Raw genomic sequence first — 20,046 nt, 5'->3', positions numbered from 1 at the left:
GTGGAATACAAGCAAGGAGACTTCTGGATTAAGTTTACTACAAATCTACGAAAGATGCAAAAGACGAAAGTGGAGACCCTGGGAATTTATGGAATGCAGGACTTTAATATAAAGAAATATAATTGGGGCCTCCACTTTGACTTTGACTTTGACTATGATTTTGAAGATCCAGGCCTTGTGGAAATCCTTCAGCAGCTGTTTCCAAGAATGCGTATGGCAAGAGATTATGGGTTGATTTTGATAGAACTTTTTCGAGACTTGATGACTGACATAAAAGACTACCAACAAGACCGGCGGAGAGGGACCGAAAGAGACTTGAGAGCCTCGGACGTGTGGGACCCAGGCTAAGAACTGATATTTTGGACATGTATTGGGAAGGGGCGCAAATCGGGGATGGGAGGGAGGGAAGGATGTATTTAACAACACTCAAGATTATGGGGTTTGGTTAATATGACTTTTATTTAAGATAAATGGGGAAATCGACGGAAAAGAATTGGGGTCCAACTTAGAAAAATTTATTTTGTTTTCTTTTCAATAAGGATTAATATCATGATGTATAAGAGGAGAAATGCCAATTTGCTGACATAATTTTGGGAATAGGGATGCAAGGGAGGGGGTGGGGGGGAAGTCAGAAGGAGTAAGGTTAGGAAAATAAGGTTATTTGAAATTATGCATGTTTTTTGTCTTTTTTCTTTTTTCTTTTGTCTGTTTTTGTGTTTGTATTTGTCTATATAAAATGTGAAAAATTAATAAAAAATTTCTTAAAAAAAATAAAATAAAAATAAACCACAGAGCCTAGGACTTGCCGATCAGAAGGTCGGCGGTTCGAATCCCCGCAACGGGGTGAGCTCCCATTGCTCAGTCCCTGCTCCTGCCAACCTAGCAGTTCGAAAGCACGTCAAAGTGCAAGTAGATAAATTGGTACCGCTCTGGCGGGAAGGTAAGCGGCGTTTCTGTGCGCTACTCTGGTTTCACCAGAAGCGGCTTAGTCATGCTAGCCACATGACCCGGAAGCTGTATGCCGGCTCCCTTGGCCAGTAAAGCGAGATGAGCGCTGCAACTCCAGAGTCGGCCACAACTGGACCTAATGGGCCCTTTACCTTTACCTTTATTCAGCTCATAGTAGCTAGCAATGAAAGAAACTTTTCCCAAAACCTCTAGCTATATATACATTATTTGCACAATGACTAATTCCATTGTGATTGGCTACTTCCAGGCTGCTACTGTAGGCCAATCAGGTTGTGGATTCACTTCCTCCAGAAGCCTGATTGGCTGCTCCTGCAGGCCAATCAGGTTGCTGATTCACTTCCACCTGCGGACCAATCAGACTGCTGCATGCTGGATCCTATTGTTCTAGGATTCAGCTCAGTACATAACAGGAATGCTGAGGTTTGCAGGGGTTGTTGTTGTTTGTTTCAGAAGCATAACCTTCATAGGGGAAGGCAACCTGCTGAACAACACATTCAGCATGCGCAGTGGTTACAGAATCAGACTGATGGAGGACTCGGAGGGTGGGTGGGAGGAAGCTGGAACGGAGTAGCTGCTGAATCCTGAATTCTGCTGAATCCTGAATTGGGAGCAGTGTGCCATGCTTCAGGTTCAACTTGTTTGATTGTATCCAGGACAACAATTGCATCATAGTAATGAACTCCTGCACATTTAGATTTTCTTCCTGGTCAAAACAGAAGGGGAATCCCCTCTTCATTTCAAGAGTTGTCTAGTTTGGGAAGGAAGGGGAGAGAATTTTAGCTAATGTGTACATATGGAAATATATTCCAGTGGCATTTGCAGTGTGTGTGTGTGTGTGTGTGTGTGTGTGTGTGTGCTGTGTGTGTCTTCAAATCTCAATTCACTACTGCAGAGAGTTTCTAAGTGATTAGTGCAGAGCATTACCGCTCCCCACCATCTGGCTGACTGATATAGAAACAACATTAAAGAAATCAAATGAGCTATAGACATCTCTGTGTGGTAGACAGGGCACCCTGTCGTGCAGTCACAAAATGAAAGCAAAGCCCAGGCCACCTCACAATGTGAAATATTTTAAAATGTAGCTGGCAAGCAAATGTTCTTTCTCCCCATTTCCAGTTTAATGACTTGAACGCTTATTATTGCTATATACATCACTCTTGATACACCTCAGTATTCAAAGGCAGCCTGCATATTCAGCATGCTAGGAGACCAAAGTGTTAACTCTGCTTTTAACCAGGGCTGCTCCGTGTCTGACCTCACTGCAGCTAGTTCATGTCTCTAGTGGATTTCTGAACACGGAGCTATCCTTGTTTTGTAGCCTTTTTTTTTTCAATTTTCAGATGAAAGCGAAATGAAAGAAGCGTCACAAATGCAAAATATGACAGCTTTGCATCCTTCTCCATCCATTCACTTGCAAATGGTATGCTGTATATATCCTTGTGAGTAAAATATCCCTTTATAAGCAAGAACAAAAGATACGCTTCTCCGCTCTAGTAATGTGACCCAGAATAAAGAGCCTCAGAAAGCCTCCAGACCACAGAATACAAGCTTGTGTTGGCAGAGAAGAGTGAAAGTCTATCCACTTTCCTCCATATGTCTTGTGCGGATGCCGTGCCAGGGAAGGCAATCAGGAGTTACACTCAAATATCTGCACAAGGGAAAGCAAAAGTGTGCTGAAGGCGGCAGTCTCCTTTTGCCCAGAGTGAGCTTGACCAACTTGAAAGAAAGGAGAAGAGCTCTGTGGTGTGATGGTGTTTCTCCTGCCAAGATTCCTCATCACTGCAAGGAGGAAACTGAAACAACGAAGCCTTGGGTATCATTATCATATTTTATTTTCAAAATGCAATCTTGCATCTAGACCATTGGTTTTCCCCTCGGAAACCTCTGAGATGACTCACAGCAATGCAAAATGGTGAATTGTGCCACTGCAGCTTCAAGTCACATTGTATCACTGAGAAGGGCACAGAACCGTGGAGTTCTGCTCTGTCACAATTTCCGTCCTGACTAAATGACTTAGTAAGGACTCTCAAAACAGTGCCTAAAACTCCTTACTATGAAAATCCACAGGGCGGAGGTGTCATATTGGATTAGTCATGTTCTGTAGCATGCTGTTAAATGTCAACGCTCGGTTCAGTTTGTGCCTGTATGGGCCTCAGTTAGTAAGGGGCCCGATGGCATGTTGCTACTTTTTGCTGTTAATTGTCGTCCACAGATAACAGGCATTTGTCCAGTGCTCCCAGTTATGCCAACTGCCGCCACTGAATTTCCCCCTCTCACTTAAGCCCCTTGTTCCTCAGCTCAAGATTTTCCAGTTTCCCAACCCCTTTACTAAAAGTTTATTAGGGGCAGAGTAGGAAGGATGCCAGGATGTGGTAACTGTGGCTCTCCAGATGCTATTTGGCTTCCACTCCTGTCAATCTCAGCCAGTGTGGCCAATGGGCAGGGGTGACGGAAACTGTAGTCCAACAACATCTTGAGGGCCGCTTGTTCTTCACCTCTGCTTTCCAGCAATATCTACTTGATTAGGAACTCTGGTCCTAATCAAAACTCAGGTCTGCGGGGAATTCTGGGGGCCTTTTGGCAGGTTAACACTTAAAATATACATAGTCTCCAAGTGATTCAAATGCACTTGTGGCTAGGATTGATTCAAATATCATTTGCTTAATAGACATTGGTTACTGAAGTTGTGGTGAATTTCACCCAACATGTAGGATTATTCCCTGGCCAATTTAGCGTCAAATATCACACGGCTCAGCAATGCAAAGGATGAAAGATGTATACTGTAAGATGTCAGAGGACATCACAATGGCTCCCACCTACAATTTGATTGTTGTTTATGTGCTCCAAGGTATTTGCTTTAACTTTCTGTGCCTACTTTTTGTCATTGTCATCCATTTGTCTTGAGATATAACGGAGTCCGCCTTCAGGTGTGAAACCAAACCAGTGCATTAGCAGTACCCAAGTGACCTCCTCGAGGCACAAGCCTGGGCAGCGTGCATGGAGGTCCTGGGTTGCCCAGATGACAAGACCCTCTTCCTCAGCCTCGCTGATATGGTCCAAAGGAAAGCAGAGCAATACATTTGGCACCAGCTTGGCTGCAGGAGTTGCCGGAAGGAGGTGTACAAGGTGCCGTCCAGCCATCTTAGGGACTCCACTCCAAATTTTTGTAGGGTTTTATTCTCCCGAAGATGTCCCGCAAGGCAGCAGAGGTTTAGGATCAGAGTTTTTCTTCTCCTAGATGGGCTACCTTCCCAAGTTGATGAGCCCCGTCTTCCCCTCACTTTGACATGGGCAGAAATTGCCATCTTGCCTGTGGCACCCACAATTGGTCTCATCCACTCAATCTGCCTGTCGCAGCCTGTCTTTGCATGCAGGGGAAGTCCCAAACTCTCTGAGGGTTTGAGAACCATAGGCTACCCTCACCTGGTTTAACCATCCCGTTGAAGTTATTCCCAGGGTGTGGCCGCTGTTGCATGCTGACAGCTTCTAGGAGCCACAGGTGAGAGCTGAGTACAGAGTGGGGAGCAAAGTTGGACAAACTACCTCAGAAGGAGCATGGCATGTCCCCCACCAGAGGCACTACCCCTCTCCTAGCACCCCATACAGCCCTGTGCCTACTATTTATACAATTACATCATGTCTTTATAGCCCACTTCCCAATGCCTATCCAGTATTCCTGTACTATACAGGGCCTTTTTCCTGAACACTGAAGCAATAGTGCTGATGGCCAGTCTGCACTGCTCAAATCATTCTCATCAACAGACAGGACTTTAGTAGTCCAAGTAATAAAAAGGATGTCAGAGTCCAATTCTGTCCTGCTTTGCCCAATTTATTCATGGCTCTGGCTCTTGAGATACTTGCCAAAGTCAAGGAACATTCATATACCGTACCTTTCAGTCTCCTGATGTAGCAGGTGGTTAAGGCAGCCACAACATCTGACCATTATGACAATCTGCACAAACACAACTCAGCCCATGAATGGGTAATTCTTCTGTCATATGGTAGTGTCTGGATGCTAGCATTCATTGTACCAGGTGTGCAAAGATTATTTGGAGTAAGACAGCAAAATGATTTTGCAGGCCTTGTTTACCTTCTGTCGAGAAAGAGGCCTTTCTTTGGTCGTTCCTCTGGGAAAGTAGCTTTATAGAAATAATAAAATGTTGAAAAACAAGTGGGCACTAAAACATTGGGAATTCATGCACAGTTAGACACAGTCAGCGCCAGTTTCAGAATTCTTGGGCAGCAGAGAACAACAACATGTTCCTTGTTCTTTCTGACTAGGTTTCCCGTGGGCATTAAGCCCAAAGGTTACAACAGGTGCAGATATCTAAATCAGAACCTGTTCCAAGCTTCTAGGGCAGGAGTCAGCTGGGTTCAAGGATTTCCTAGAGTAGTCCTAAATCTCTAGAATCATGACATTCCCAGGCAGCAAGGCACTAGTACTTTCAAGGGCTCAGCTGGCCCTGTCCATACTAGTAGTGAACTAGTTGTCAATCTGAAATTCTGTGCCACTGCAAACCTTCTAAATGTGCAGGCCACACAAAGACTCAGCCATGCATCCATCACTGAAGGATCAAGATGCTAAGGCCAGGCACATAATAAACGAACAGAACCTGAGGAGGAAGGTCAGCCGATGGTTTAATAATAACAGATGATCCATGATTTCACGTATCATTGCCCATCATGAGCCCTTGGGAAGGGCCAGGTAATAAATAAAGACATTTTGTTTTGGCTTCAGGGGAGACTATAACTTCTGCCAAAGTGGTTAGGGTGGATGAGATGTTCACCTACCATGCCATCAATATATGTGCTGGGTTACTGCAACTACTGTAGTGTGAAACTCACATTATCCAGGAGCAACTAAAGGACAGCATCAGCTCCATGTGCCTTTCCACTGTTGCTCAGTCCTCTGCCGTTCTTGCTCTGTCAAAAGCCATTTTCTGTTTAGAACATCTCTTGAATTGCCACCAGGTGTATAGCGCCTGCCATGCACACAGTGGTTTATATGCTTTACCTTATTTGTTGTCACAATGCATTCATGTAGTCTCATTTTATAGGTGCAGTTGGCAGGCATATAATGGCCTCCCTAAAGCCAGCTAATGGGGTCTTGACTAAGCAAGACATTTCAAGTCTCACAGTTTCCAACATGCTAACCCCTGCAAGACCAAATCCAGAATATCAAACACAATTAGTGTCTCTTTTGATTTAATGCGTGCAACCTGGATATCGAGCTGTAGCAGCAATAGTACTGGACAAGCTGCTTACACAAAGAGTTGCTCTCAGTCATTGAGGCAGTTGTGTGATATACGCACAAGGCAGGTGTCCGCATTACTTATAGGGGACTGAGAGGCAAAAATTGTTTTTACACTGTTTAGTGTGTACAGACTGTACAGAGCAAAAAAAAACAAGTTCCATAAACTAACAAATGTCACGTATGAAGAGGCTCTCATTCAATCATTTATTATGCACCTGGAAGAACAAATTCATACAGCATGTACCGCAGAACCTTTTTTAAAAAAATCACTGATGAATGATAGGAGAACTAGGGGAAACAGCTGGGACCTGAAACAAAATGTACAGTTGTAAAATGCTATTGTTCCTGCTTCCAGCAAGTCATCCATGCCATCTTGCAGGATACTCCATTCCATTACCTGCTCCCTGATTTTCCTTAAAACAAACAAACAAACAAACAAACAAAACAAAAGCTCAACAACCAATTGGCATCCTGTGCTCACTCTTCCCTTGGGGTTGTTTTATTTTTAAGAACATAAAACAAGTCTAGTTGGATCATCTCATCCATCACTGTTCTTCTTGCAGTGACAAACCAGATGCCTGTTGGAAACTAATAAGCAGGGCATGAATGCAACATTACTCTCCACACTTGCTTTCCTCAGCAACTGGTATTCAGCTATACTCTATTATCTCTGACACTCGAGATAGTACATAGCCATTCTGAGTAATAGTCGTATCCTCCATGAATACACACACACATGCAAAACTTGGGGATCCCTCAAACCAGCTCATAACTCCCTCTTGTGTAAAAATGGCGCTCTCTTGGCTATATAGAAATCCATCCTTGGATAATAAGTTTTCAGTTAGTGTGCAGGCTGTGTAAATAACACAGCAGGAATGATGCAAGTACAATGTCTGCTCCACAGTTCAGTCTTTTGGATAGGAGGATGGAAAGAGAAGAGGGGATAAGAAGGAAGAAAACAAAGTCAGACAAAGGATGATAAAAATGCAAAGGCAAAAAGAACAGAGGAAAGGCCAAAAGCAGAGTTTTCTGCAAAGAAGAAGAAGAAGTTATGGCAGCTGGTTTTGAAATTAGGGTTTGAATCTAGCACTTCAGTCTCGAAACAATGGTTTTACTAGTCTGTAAATATGCATTTCTTCCATCTGGAACAGCATAAAATTTGGATCCAATTCTGCATTCCTCACTTGCATAAAAATCCTAGTGAAGTCAATTAAACTTGGGTTGTTGGCTTTGTTTCATGAAGGGGGTGGATGTGCTCAAGCCTGCACAAAAATTCAAAAACTGGTCTTTTCTTTGGAAAGGAAATGGATGCAGCATTGTTTGTTTATTGCTAATATTGCTTTTAACTACTTGTTTGACATGTTTTCCCAACATATCATTGCAGCCAGAAGATCAGTTTCAACATACTCAAGACTTTGGATGACTTCCCTGAAAATGACTTTTCACTACTCTGGCTTTAAAAACCCACTGATTTTTATTTGCTGCTGGAAGAGGAAGGCTTTTTTCTTCTTCCATGCCACTGCCTCTCAAAATGCACGAGAGTTTCGAGCCCCAGCAAGGCGTTCCATGACATCCTGCTTTGGTGAACAGCTTCCGATAACGTCCCTCTCAAACTTGCATCCTTTTACTTAGAGATCCGTTTTCTTTGGCAAGGCGAAGAGACAAAAATGCAGCACCAGACATCCCATTCCAGCGGTTTCCTGCTCTGTGCTGGCTTCATACAGCAAGGCAATGTTGCACCCTGGAAGAGCGTCAGAACATTGAATTTAGAAAGTGTAAGAAGTTATGTGCATTGAGCCTGGAGGTGTAATAAAATTTAACATGCTCTGCTGACATTCTTCTTGAAAGTTAGGAAGGCCTAGCCTGGCAGTGCACTTTGTGTCTTGAATCTTAAGCACACGGAGCCCTGTGTAAATGATCAATTGCACTGAACAAACAGAAATTCTCCAGCTCCAGTGTGATTACATATCTGAAAAGTCACATGTTGCGGCGGCAGAGTTAAATGCATCACCACTCCTCATATCCAAACAAAGATAAGATTCCTCGCCCTGAAAAATAAGACAATAGAACCATTGTCCCCATGTCTTATAGGATGTGAAATTTGCCCGCAACAGTAGGGTGTCTTGGGTAAACATGCAGACAGATTGTAGAAAGGGAAAGAAAGTGTGCATGTGTGGTGTATAGATTTTTATATAAGACCTAGATTACATTCTTACAAGCTTCACCCTTATATAAAACTTACGCATCAATTCTGTGATGTTTTATTTTCCTGTAAAGCCAAATTTCAATTTGTCCCAGAACAAATCTGTGTATGGTGCCACAAGAAGGGCACCATCTGCTTTCCTGGATCAATTTTTACTTGAAAACCCCCACGGGACATTTCTTCTACTACAACACTTTGGCTAGGACCTAAAAGCACCTCTGTGGCAAAAATCAATAGTTTGCTTTTGGATATTTTATGCCCCAGATGCTTGTTCGTTTCACCGCTTACCATTTAAATAGTAATTGATTGAAATTTGGTAGCACTGTTTATTACTCTGCAGGTGATAATTTACCACAAGAATTAGCTTGAAGGTCTGTTTGTGTGTAAATTCTGCAGAGAAAAGTGTACTTGGGGTAGGATTTTGTCCTGTAATGAAGAATAATGTAGTATCATACATTTTGCTCTGAAAATTTTGTGAGGTTTATTCCTGTCAGAAATTTCCAAAAGGGCAAATTATTTTGTAAAATGATCTGTATATTGTGCACACACATATTCTTATCTTATAGTTAACAGAAATTATATTTTTTTGTATCATTGACAAACCTTTCAGTCAAGCAGGCTCATTTTTCTAAACCACTTGTTTAGTTTCATGCAGGTCTTAGGGTTTTTTTCTCAAGCACTTTTCCTGTGCTGTCATGTAAAGTATGCCTGCTGCTCTAATACAAGTGCCTTTGTGATCAGCAGCAGCAGGTCATGAAAGCTGAAGTCCCTGGCTGTTTGACTCATAGAATAATAGAATCATAGACATGTAGTGTTGGAAGGGACCCCAAGGGTCATCTAGTCCATCTACTCCAACTCCCTGCCGATGCAGGAATCTTAACTAAATTATACAAGACAGATGGCCATCCAAACTCTGCTTAAAAACCTCCAAGGAAGGAGAGTCCCCCACATATTGTGGGAGTCTGTTCCACTGTCGAACAGCTTCTCCGTAAGAATATCATGGAGACTTTGTCAAAAGCCTTACACAGATCAAGATACACTTAAGTCCATAGCATTCCCTAACCCATCAAGCTTGTAATGCTTATGAAAAAAGGAAATATGATTAATCTGACATGACTTGTTTTTTAGAAACCCATACTGGGTCTTTGTGACCACGGCATCCTTTTCTAAGTGCTCACAGACCAACTGTTTAATTCTATGTTCTAGGACCTTTCCTGGTATCAACGTCAAGCTGGCTGGTCGGTAGTTACCTGGGTTTTCTCTTTCCTCCTTTTTGAAGATGGGGACAACATTTGCCCACCTCCAGTCCACAGACACCTCACCTGTTCTCCAAGAATTCTCAAAGATTATAAACAGAGACTCTGGGATTACACCCACAAGCTCCTTTAGTACTCTTAGGTTCAGCTCATCAGGCCCAGGAGATCTGAATTCATTTAAAGTAGGTAGGTGTTCCCTTACCACCTCTTTTCCTATCTTGGGCTGCAGCTCTTCCAGACTCTATGCCAACATATCCCTTTCTGCCCTTCCTATTGTTTGTGTCCAGAGATAACAATATCCCATTGGTTTCTCCACTCTACCAGGTTTTTGTTATGATCACTATACTTATGTTTCCATTTAAATCCAAGCAGTGCAACTCCTCTCACAACTGTTTCCCAACATCATTAGTGACTCCTCTTTAGTAAAACCTAAAAGTGATTTATGTTACCTCTGCATGAAGCAGGCAGATCACTAAGCTGTCTATCACAAACCCATTCCTGTATTTTGAATAACAGAAGTTTTATCCATACCAAAACCCCATCCATTGCATATCCCCGCCTTATGGGTACAAATAGCACCAATGTATTTATAATTTCAGCACCAAGTTAAGACTTATTTGTTCAGGTATTTTCCCCAGTAATGGTGTGTGGAAGTGAGAGCTGGACAGTAAAGAAGGCTGATTGCCAAAGAATTGATGCTTCTGAATTATGGTGCTGGAGGAGACTCATGGACTGTAAGAAGATCAAACCGATCCATTCTTAAGGAAATCAGCCCTGAGTGCTCGCTGGAAGGACAGATCCTGAAGCTGAGGCTCCAATACTTTGGCTACCTCATGAGAAGAGAAGACTCCTTGGAAAAGACCCTGATGTTGTGAAAGATTGAGGGCACAAGAAGGGGATGGCAGAGGACGAGATGGTTGGACAGTGTTCTTGAAGCTACTAATATGAGTTTGACCAAACTGCGTGAGGCAGTGGAAGACAGGAGTGCCTGGCGTGCTCTAGTCCATGGGGTCATGAAAAATCGGACACGACTAAACGACTAAACAAAACAAAAACAAACTGATTATTGTTTGAACTTCTCTATTGTTTTTAGCTGCTTTGTTTCCTGGATGGTTTGTTTTTAGTATTGTTGTTTATGATTTATGATTGGAATGGTTTTTATTATTTTATTTTGTGTTTTGTACCCTGCCTTGGTATCTATAGTGATGAAAAGCAATATTATAAATATTTTAAATAAATAAGGTAGATCCCTCCCCTCTTCCCACAAGTCAACTTTAGCAGGTGGATGAGAGTGCTCACCTGACATTGGGTGATTGACCGGAGTGCTCTCACCCACCTGTCAAAGTTGGCCTGTGTTGTGTGTGGGAGAGGAAGCCAAAAAGATTCCCAACCCCATATTTAACCAGTTCATTTCCCCCTTAGTTCAGAAATTGAAAACAGTGGTAGAAACAGGTATTTAACATAGCTCTGTCCAAAACTTATCTTTCTTTAAGAACCTGCTAACCCTGTCTAACTGGCAATTCCTTCCTCTTGGCATGTAAAAAAATAAAAAAGGTTTAAAAGCTATTCCAGTTCATGACTAGCTGCTTGAGATCAGAGCTGCTGTATTTCCAGAAAGATATCTCTTCCATTAGCTAACTTTCTTCCTCTAGAGGGAACATCTTTTATAGAAACTGTAATTGGTTCCATATGAGGTTTTATTTGTCTTCCTTCCAATGTCTTATTAACTCCTTCTCTTCTGATTTAGCTACAAGCTAGTTTTAGTTTTGTTAGTAGTATGATGGCAAAATTATTTCCCCCACAACTGCTATTTCAAGTTGGATATCCTAACATTATGTAGTAAGTATTCTTTAACAAGAACCCACATATTAAAAGTAATACATGTTCCTTAACTATTTTGTCAAGAGACCAATGCTATTATAATTATTTGTAACTGTGATGTCCTATGAATCAAGCGGGGTAGATGTGGCCAGTCTATTTTCCTACACAGTCAGGAGAGCTCAGGTCTGCTCTCATCACCAAGACTTACTCATCCCATAATTATGGCAACCAACAACAAACCCTACAATGGGCTTCCGTTGGGCTTAATCCAAAAGCTGCAGCTGGTGCAGAACGCTAGATGTTGGCTTGGGTGCCCCATTGACACCATGTAACACCTTTCCTGAAGAAAATGCAGTGGCTTCCAGTGTGCTGCTGGGTGCATTTCCAAGGCCCTACATTTAGCATTTACAGCCCTAAGGAATTTGGGACCGCCTTGCCCATTACGTGCCTGCTGAACAACGGCAAGCATCAGATGTAGAACTGCTGAGAATACCATAGGCCCAGGGAGGGAAGTTAGCCTATATTAGAAAATAGACTTTTAGTGTTGCAGCTCCAGTTTTCTGGAGTCAATTACTAGCCTAAACCAGACATTTGTCTAGCATGATGAAGCAGACCCTCCAAGTATCCCTGTTTTCCAGGGACGTCCTTGATTTAGAGACGTCAAACTCAGCCAAGAGCATAAGGTCAAACAGATTCCTCACTGGCCTTGCAGACAACTTCATTGTCCAGAAAGTGGGAGAAGCAACAAGAGGAACAGCCATTTTAGATCTGGTCCTAACCAATGTTGATGACCTGGTTAGTGGGGTAGATGTGGAAGGATCATTAGGCGCGAGTGACCATGCTCTTCTGAAGTTTACTATACAGCGGAAAGGAGCAGCCAAGCATACTAGGACTCAATTTCTTGACTTTAAGAAAGCCGACTTCATAAAACTTAGGGAAGTGCTGGGTGAGATCCCATGGACAGCAATACTAAAAGGAAAGGGAGTTCATGATGGCTGGGAGTTTGTTAAGAGGGAGATAGTAAAAGCACAATGTCAGGCAATACCAATGAGGCGGAAACATGGAAGGTGCCTAAAGAAGCCAGGGTGGCTATCTAAAGAACTTTTAACTGAATTAAGATTAAAAAAGGATGTGTACAAAAAATGGAAAAGGGGGGAAACCACCAAAGAGGAATTCAAACAAATAGCCAGCACGTGTAGACACAAAGTCAGAAAAGCTAAAGCACGGAATGAACTCAGGCTTGCTAGAGAGGTTAAAAGCAACAAAAAAGGCTTTTATGGGTATGTTCGTAGCAAAAGGAAGAACAAAGAAACAGTGGGGTCACTCAGAGGAGAAGATGGTGAAATGCAAACAGGGGACACAGAAAGGGCTGAACTCCTCAATGCCTTCTTTGCCTCAGTCTTCTCCGATAAAGAAAACAATGCCCGACCTGAAGAATTTGGAGCAAATGATTCAGCAAAGGAAACACAGCCCAGAATAACTAAGGAGATAGTACAAGAATATTTGGCTAGTTTAGATGTATTCAAGTCTCCAGGGCCAGATGAACTGCATCCAAGAGTATTAAAAGAACTGGCAGATGTGATCTCAGAACCACTGGCAGTCATCTTTGAGAATTCCTGGAGAACAGGCGAAGTCCCGGCAGACTGGAGGAGGGCAAATGTTGTCCCTATTTTCAAAAAGGGGAAAAGAGAGGACCCAAATAATTACCGCCCAGTCAGTCTGACATCAATAGCAGGGAAGATTCTGGAGCAGATCATTAAGCAAACAGTCTGTGAGCACCTAGAAAGGAATGCTGTGATCACCAATAGTCAGCATGGATTTCTGAAAAATAAGTCATGTCAGACTAACCTGATCTCGTTTTTTGACAGAATTACAAGCCTGGTAGATGAAGGGAACGCAGTGGATGTAGCCTACCTTGATTTCAGCAAGGCATTTGACAAGGTGCCCCATGATATTCTTGTAAAGAAGCTGGTAAAATGCGGTCTTGACTATGCTACCACTCAGTGGATTTGTAACTGGCTGACTGACCGAACCCAAAGGGTGCTCATCAATGGTTCCTCTTCATCCTGGAGAAGAGTGACTAGTGGGGTGCCACAGGGTTCTGTCTTGGGCCCGGTCTTATTCAACATCTTTATCAACGACTTGGATGATGGACTCAAGGGCATCCTGATCAAATTTGCAGATGACACCAAACTGGGAGGGGTGGCTAACACCCCAGAGGACAGGATCACACTTCAAAACGACCTTGACAGATTAGAGAACTGGGCCAAAACAAACAAGATGAATTTTAACAGGGAGAAATGTAAAGTATTGCACTTGGGCAAAAAAAATGAGAGGCACAAATACAAGATGGGGGACACCTGGCTTGAGAGCAGTACATGTGAAAAGGATCTAGGAGTCTTGGTTGACCACAAACTTGACATGAGCCAACAGTGTGACGCGGCAGCTAAAAAAGCCAATGCAATTCTGGGCTGCATCAATAGGAGTATAGCATCTAGATCAAGGGAAGTAATAGTGCCACTGTATTCTGCTCTGGTCAGACCTCACCTGGAGTACTGTGTCCAGTTCTGGGCACCACAATTCAAGAAGGACACTGACAAACGAACGTGTCCAGAAGAGGGCAACCAAAATGGTCAAAGGCCTGGAAACGATGCCTTATGAGGAACGGCTAAGGGAGCTGGGCATGTTTAGCCTGGAGAAGAGGAGGTTAAGGGGTGATATGATAGCCATGTTCAAATATATAAAAGGATGTCACATAGAGGAGGGAGGAAGGTTGTTTTCTGCTGCTCCGGAGAAGCGGACACGGAGCAATGGATCCAAACTACAAGAAAGAAGATTCCACCTAAACATTAGGAAGAACTTCCTGACAGTAAGAGCTGTTCGACAGTGGAATTTGCTGCCAAGGAGTGTGGTGGAGTCTCCTGCTTTGGAGGTCTTTAAGCAGAGGCTTGACAACCATATGTCCGGAGTGCTCTGATGGTGTTTCCTGCTTGGCAGGGGGTTGGACTCGATGGCCCCTGTGGTCTCTTCCAACTCTATGATTCTATGATTCTATGATTCTAAGCCGTCCCGGTTTCTGATTTGATCCCGGAATGTCCCCCTTTTCTTTAGGATGTCCCTATTTTCATTGGAGAAATGTTGGAGGGTATGGAGCTATCTGACCCCTGAGCCGTCTGAAAGCAATCCAGTATAGGGAACTTTTTAAATGTTTAATTGTGTTTTTTATATATTTTGGAAGCCTCTGAGAGTGGCTGGGTCAACCTAGTAAGATGTGTGGGTATAAATAGTAAAATTATCATTAAGAAATGGGACGTCCCTATTTTTATCAGAGAAATGCTGGGGGGTATGGATGAAGTTTATAAACCTACTGGAGGCACTTTTTCTTAGAAAGGCTTTTCCTGACCCAGTCATTTATGAAACTTTCACCTTATATTTGATGAAACATTCTGTGACTTTTTTAAAAGTTTGTAAGGATGTTTTATTTTAGTTTGTTGAATTGATTTATTATACTTAGAGGGTTTCCTCCCTTATGTTTCATTCTGTTTTTACCCTGTACACTGCTTCTATGCCATGAAATGGTCTGTAATTCTGAATGATGATGATGACAGAAATTACAAAGCTGAGTGTGCCTTTGCGGTGCCAAGTTCTTCCACTGGGAAATCCCTTCTAGGTCATCTAGTGACGTCCTGCTCCGATGGCATGGCTTACAACCCCCTTTCAGTGAGAGCAAAATTCAGTGCATTTCTCTGGTAAATGCCAGAGGATAGCTTTGTCCTGCCTTCCCCAAAACTTGTAGCATTACTCATATGTCTTGCCTGAAGTGTTTTGTTCCCAGACATCAGAATACTCTGACAAAGATTGGGATGGTGAAGGAAAGGGGGACACAAAACAGGTGGCGCTTGGCGACAACGGAGGCAACTCTGACTGAACGCAACGAAAGCATTCGGATACAACTCCGCGCCCGGCCTAATCACACTCTCTGCGGGCGCATTGCATGCTGGGATTCGTAGTTTCCTGCTAAGGCAGAGGGGCGTCTCTCCCTCCCTCCCTGCGTTCCGAGCGTTCCGCAGAACTTCGCTCTTGACCCCTCCGCCTTCCCGTAGTTGCCCGCTCCCCGCTAAGGCAGAGGTGCCAGCCGGGCTATGGTACCGCGGACCCTCTGGCTCCGGACTCTCCGTTCCGCCCGCCTTGTCGCAGGCGCAGCCGCGCCGCTTCGTCCTCGGAGCCCCCTCGGCCCGCGGGCGCCTCCTGCGGAGTGGCGGGGGCCGCGTGGTGCCTGGGTCGCCATGGCAGCTCGAGAGCGTTCGCCTCCCCGCAGGGCGGGCGCCCATGGGCTGGAGGCGGAGGCCCCGTGCGAAGCCGGAGAGAACGGGCAGCCTCTCTCGACAAGCAGCCAGCTCTTGCAGCAGACCGGTGAGCAGCAGCAGCAGCAGCAGGAGGAGAAAGAGGCACGGGGACCTGCCTTATACCGAGCCAGACCATTGCTTAGTATTGCCTACCCTGGCTGGCAGCAGCACTCCAGGGTTTCAGGCAGGAGGCTCTCCCAACCCCGCCTGGGGATGCCAGGGGTTGAATTTGGCACTGCCACTGAGTAATAATAATAATAATAATAATAATAATAAATTTTATTTATATCCCGCCCCAGCCGAAGCCGGGCTCAGGGCGGCTAACAACAATCAAATAATCAGTCAAATAATCACACAATCTAAAAATATTTCATTATAAAAATTAATTAAATCAAATTGATGGCAACCAATTAAGTAATTGTTATTATTATTTAAATTTATATACCGCCCTATACTTGGAGGTTTCAGGGCGGTTCACAGAACAAAATCAAAATGTAAAACCACAATATATATAATCAAAATAAAAACAACAACCCAATAACATCTCCCGCCCCCCTTCAAAAAAGAACCACTTTTAAAAAGGACATAGGATGTCAATCAAGCAACCAGAAGCCTAGCTAAAATGGAACATTTTTGCCTGACGCCTAAAGGTGTATAATGAAGGCTCCCCCAATTTTTGTTGTCGGTTTCGGCTCCCTGTTTTTGGTGTTGCTGTCCCCCTTCCGACACAAAGCTGCTTTGAAATATTTCCTGCGCTTGGGGTAACATGCATTCTAGCCCTCAGCACAGACACGTGTACAAAGGTATGCCTGAAGTTTTCCCCTTAAGCACAAACCATTTGGCGTACACATCTTGTTTTCTCAGCCACAATAGCCTCAGATCTTTAGCGTCACCGTCAGAACTGTAGATTAGAATTATTGCTGGGGATAAACAAGGTATTCTCATTCAGGAGGAGAAGGGCCCATTGTGCAACCTTGCTATAGATAAAAGGTAAAGGGACCCATGACCATTAGGTCCAGTCGTAGGCGACTCAGGTTGCAGCGCTCATCTCGCTTTACTGGCCAAGGGAGCCGGCGTTTGTCCACAGACAGCTTTCCGGGTCATGTGGCCAGCATGACTAAGCTGCTTCTAGTGAACCAGAGCAGCACACGGAAATGCCGTTTACCTTCCCGCCGGAGCGGTACCTATTCATCTACTTGCACTTTGACGTGCTTTCGAACTGCTAGGTTGGCAGGAGCAGGGACCGAGCAATGGGAGCTCACCCCACCGCGGGGATTTGAACCACCAACCTTCTGATCAGCAAGCCCTAGGCTCTGTGGTTTAGACCACAGCGCCACTCACGTCCCTATAGATAGATAGCTAGATAGTTTTACTGATGATGTTTAACCTTGCAGTGATTAAGCTGTGTGTATTCTGGGAATAAAAATGAGTGCTACTAGTAGCAAATGCTTGTTTGGTATCCGTGATCTGCTAGGTACAGTACAGAATTTGGATGTGACACAGCTACATTAGATGGGCTAGTAGGGATTTATTACTTATTATTTAACCTGGAGGTAGGCTGTATGAACTCTGTATTAATTTGTAATGTTTTGTTGGGTCTCTGGACCGTAATAAAGATTGATGATGATGACGACTTATTATTCTGCCACACCTGACCCTCCTGAACTCAAAGTGGCTTGTATAGGACTTCCAGACCCAGACTTGTTTAGCTTTGGCAATGTGGCTGACTATGCTCTGAAAACTATAAGCTTCTCCCAGGAGTGGGAATTGAGATAGGAGTATCAAATGGCAGTGAAGGGACAGATAGGGTAAGTGGAAATGCCACAAGGAGTATTAACACCCTGCCCTTGTAGTATACTGTGTATGGTTCAGTGTTCTTTGACATAACAGCTGGGGAAAGAAGAGTATAAAAACCAATTTGTTATGCACAATTAGCATAGAAGAAAGAACAAATGACACTGCAGGCTACTGGGTTTTGTTTACCATTCCAAATGCTCTTTTAAATGTTCACCTAATTAATGATGATTTATGTTTACACATACTTTTGCTGCACTTGTGTAGCTCATTCTCCTTTCTATAAGCTTATGGTTGGCACGAAATTATTTTTGCTCTCTCCTCGTATCCTTACAACAACCATGTGAGAAATTTGGCTGGAAATGACTTGCCCAGCGCTAACCGAGGGAGTGTCATAGTTTTAACTGCAACACTTTATCTGCTGTACCACATTACCACAAACTATGAAATCACTGCCTTTTCTTCCTAGTTTTTTTTGCTTGTGGAATCTACTCTCTCAGAGAAACTCTAGGCCATGAATTATTGGGGTGATGGAGGGATTTTTCTGTCCTTTGTGTTGCAGTTAGAGCCATGAAGGCAACATGATTTGATTTTGGCCTGCTTTTATAGCTGCCAGCAATTCACAACTTGCAGGATGCCTTGGTACCTTTTAATATAATTCGATTGAGAAATGCAGGCTCCCAAAATGGAGTGCATTTACATCTATCATCTCAAACAGCAGTTGTTTATTCAAGCAGGGAAGCACTTCAACTTGGTAGGTGTAGAAGTGCTTTCCTGGAGTAGCTTTAAATGAGCAGAAGTAGTTTACACCCCACGGCACTGGCAGTGCAAACAGCACCAAAAAGAAATATTGCTGAAGAAATGGCTGAAGCAAACTACTATTGCTTGAAAGGGAACCCCTAGATACAGCCTTCCTAGTTTTGCAGAGCCTAAATTACACAAGATAGCCAAGCCTCCTGGGAAAAAGCAACACATCACTCTGTTCTATATCGGCAATAAATATAATTAAGGATGAATCTTGCTTCAGTGTGGAATCTGTAAGGAGAATAGTTTATGACTGGGATCCTATAAAACCACATACCTACTGTCCATCCCACATGTGCTCATAATTCAGCACTTATCCGGCTTGTTATAATTCAGTGGTATTATCAATACAGCCTATGGTCTCCATTGTATTTAATTTAAGAAAGATGAACAAAATGTATATGTTTGGGAAGCAGTTAGAGATGCAGCCCAATTCAAGGCATATTTACCCAGAAAGAAGTCCACTGTGTTCAGCGTAACTTCTAATTAGGCATGCTTTGTATTGCAGCGTTGATCTTAATGTCCCAGAGCCACCATGGATCTTTTAGTATCTGTTCTTACAAGTTCAGTTCAAATTACACATCAGCAAATGATAATAACAGACAACCATAAATTATGTACTGAAGTTACTGTTTCTGAACTGCAGAGAATTACACATCCAATTTGTCAACCTGCAGCAAGCCCAACACTATGACTCACTTGTTTATCTCATCCTCTGGATAATTTCCCTTGAGGTAATCCCTGCTTCACTTGTTACTACTACAAACAGTGACGTTCGACACTTGCCTGGTTGTTTGGATGCTGATACTTTAAAGTCGAAATATATAATTGGGGGGGGGGGCAAAAATGGAACTTTAGCTTTTCTCTTCCTTCCCATCAGGGTAGAGGGTGTATTTTATTTTTGGATACAGTTGACGATGAAATCAGCCATACAACAGTCAATTGCCAGAATTGCCTTTTGCTCCTGATTATAGGATGACAAACTTGGGTTTGTCATGGAAAGTGCACACAACAGGAAGCTATGGCCAGGCATAGCTTCTCCATTAATATGTCATTATGATGCATTTGCAAACCTGTTTGTCACTCTTACAATTTACAATTTTGGCGTACACTTAAAACCTCCAAGGCATGTACCTAAAAGATGTAATATGTGACATTACAATGGCTGCGGATGGAAAGTTACTAGCGGAAATCGAAAGAATGTTTTATTTGGTGGGAATTTTACAAGAGCAGAGTCTGACTATGAATAAACAACTCATGGCCTTGACTTCTGGAATAAGCAGCTCTGCTGAATGTATTGAGGACTTGAATGAGAAAGAATCTGCAGCTGAACTGGAAATGATATCTCAAGAAGTGGAGGAGACTAAACAAGGAAAGGACAAAGCACAGATGGAAAGTACCAACCAGAAGCTTATACTAGTGGAGTATAGGCAAAGAGACTTTTGGATCACATGGATTACAAATCTGCGAAAGATGAAGGAGGAGGCCCCTGGAGGATATGGAATACAGGAACTTAAAATAAAGAAGAAATATAATTGGGGCCTCCACTTTGATTTTGTCTTTGACTTTGACTTTGACTTTGATTCTGAAGTTGAATGG

At 43.2% G+C, this 20,046-nt stretch overlaps 1 protein-coding gene and 1 long non-coding RNA gene across 5 annotated transcripts in view; one reads left to right on the top strand and one right to left on the bottom strand.

The window, feature by feature from the left end:
• Positions 1–6,406: 6,406 nt before the first annotated feature.
• On the bottom strand, positions 6,407–15,579 carry LOC309528611. Its single transcript, XR_014217841.1, has 2 exons — positions 15,357–15,579; positions 6,407–7,964 (listed from the first exon to the last, which is right to left on the bottom strand). It is a non-coding gene; the product is annotated as an uncharacterized lncRNA (long non-coding RNA).
• Positions 15,580–15,610: 31 nt separating this feature from the next.
• Positions 15,611–20,046, top strand: part of AKAP7 (A-kinase anchoring protein 7) — an 84,570-nt gene continuing 80,134 nt past the window's right edge. For 2 of the 4 annotated variants that reach the window (XM_082216145.1, XM_082216144.1), the window contains exon 1: positions 15,611–15,916. In XM_082216145.1, the coding sequence (XP_082072271.1) occupies positions 15,646–15,916 (271 nt within the window). In that variant the 5' untranslated portion in view covers positions 15,611–15,645. The remainder of the gene's footprint in view (positions 15,917–20,046) is intronic. The other 2 variants (XM_082216143.1, XM_082216142.1) reach the window with 1 other exon arrangement.

This window comes from Podarcis vaucheri (assembly GCF_965113315.1).
Source record: "Podarcis vaucheri genome assembly, chromosome: 3".
NCBI classification, from domain to species: Eukaryota; Metazoa; Chordata; class Lepidosauria; order Squamata; family Lacertidae; genus Podarcis; species Podarcis vaucheri.
The sequence above is the reverse complement of the archived record's forward strand: the minus strand, read 5'-3'. Positions and strand labels throughout refer to the sequence as shown.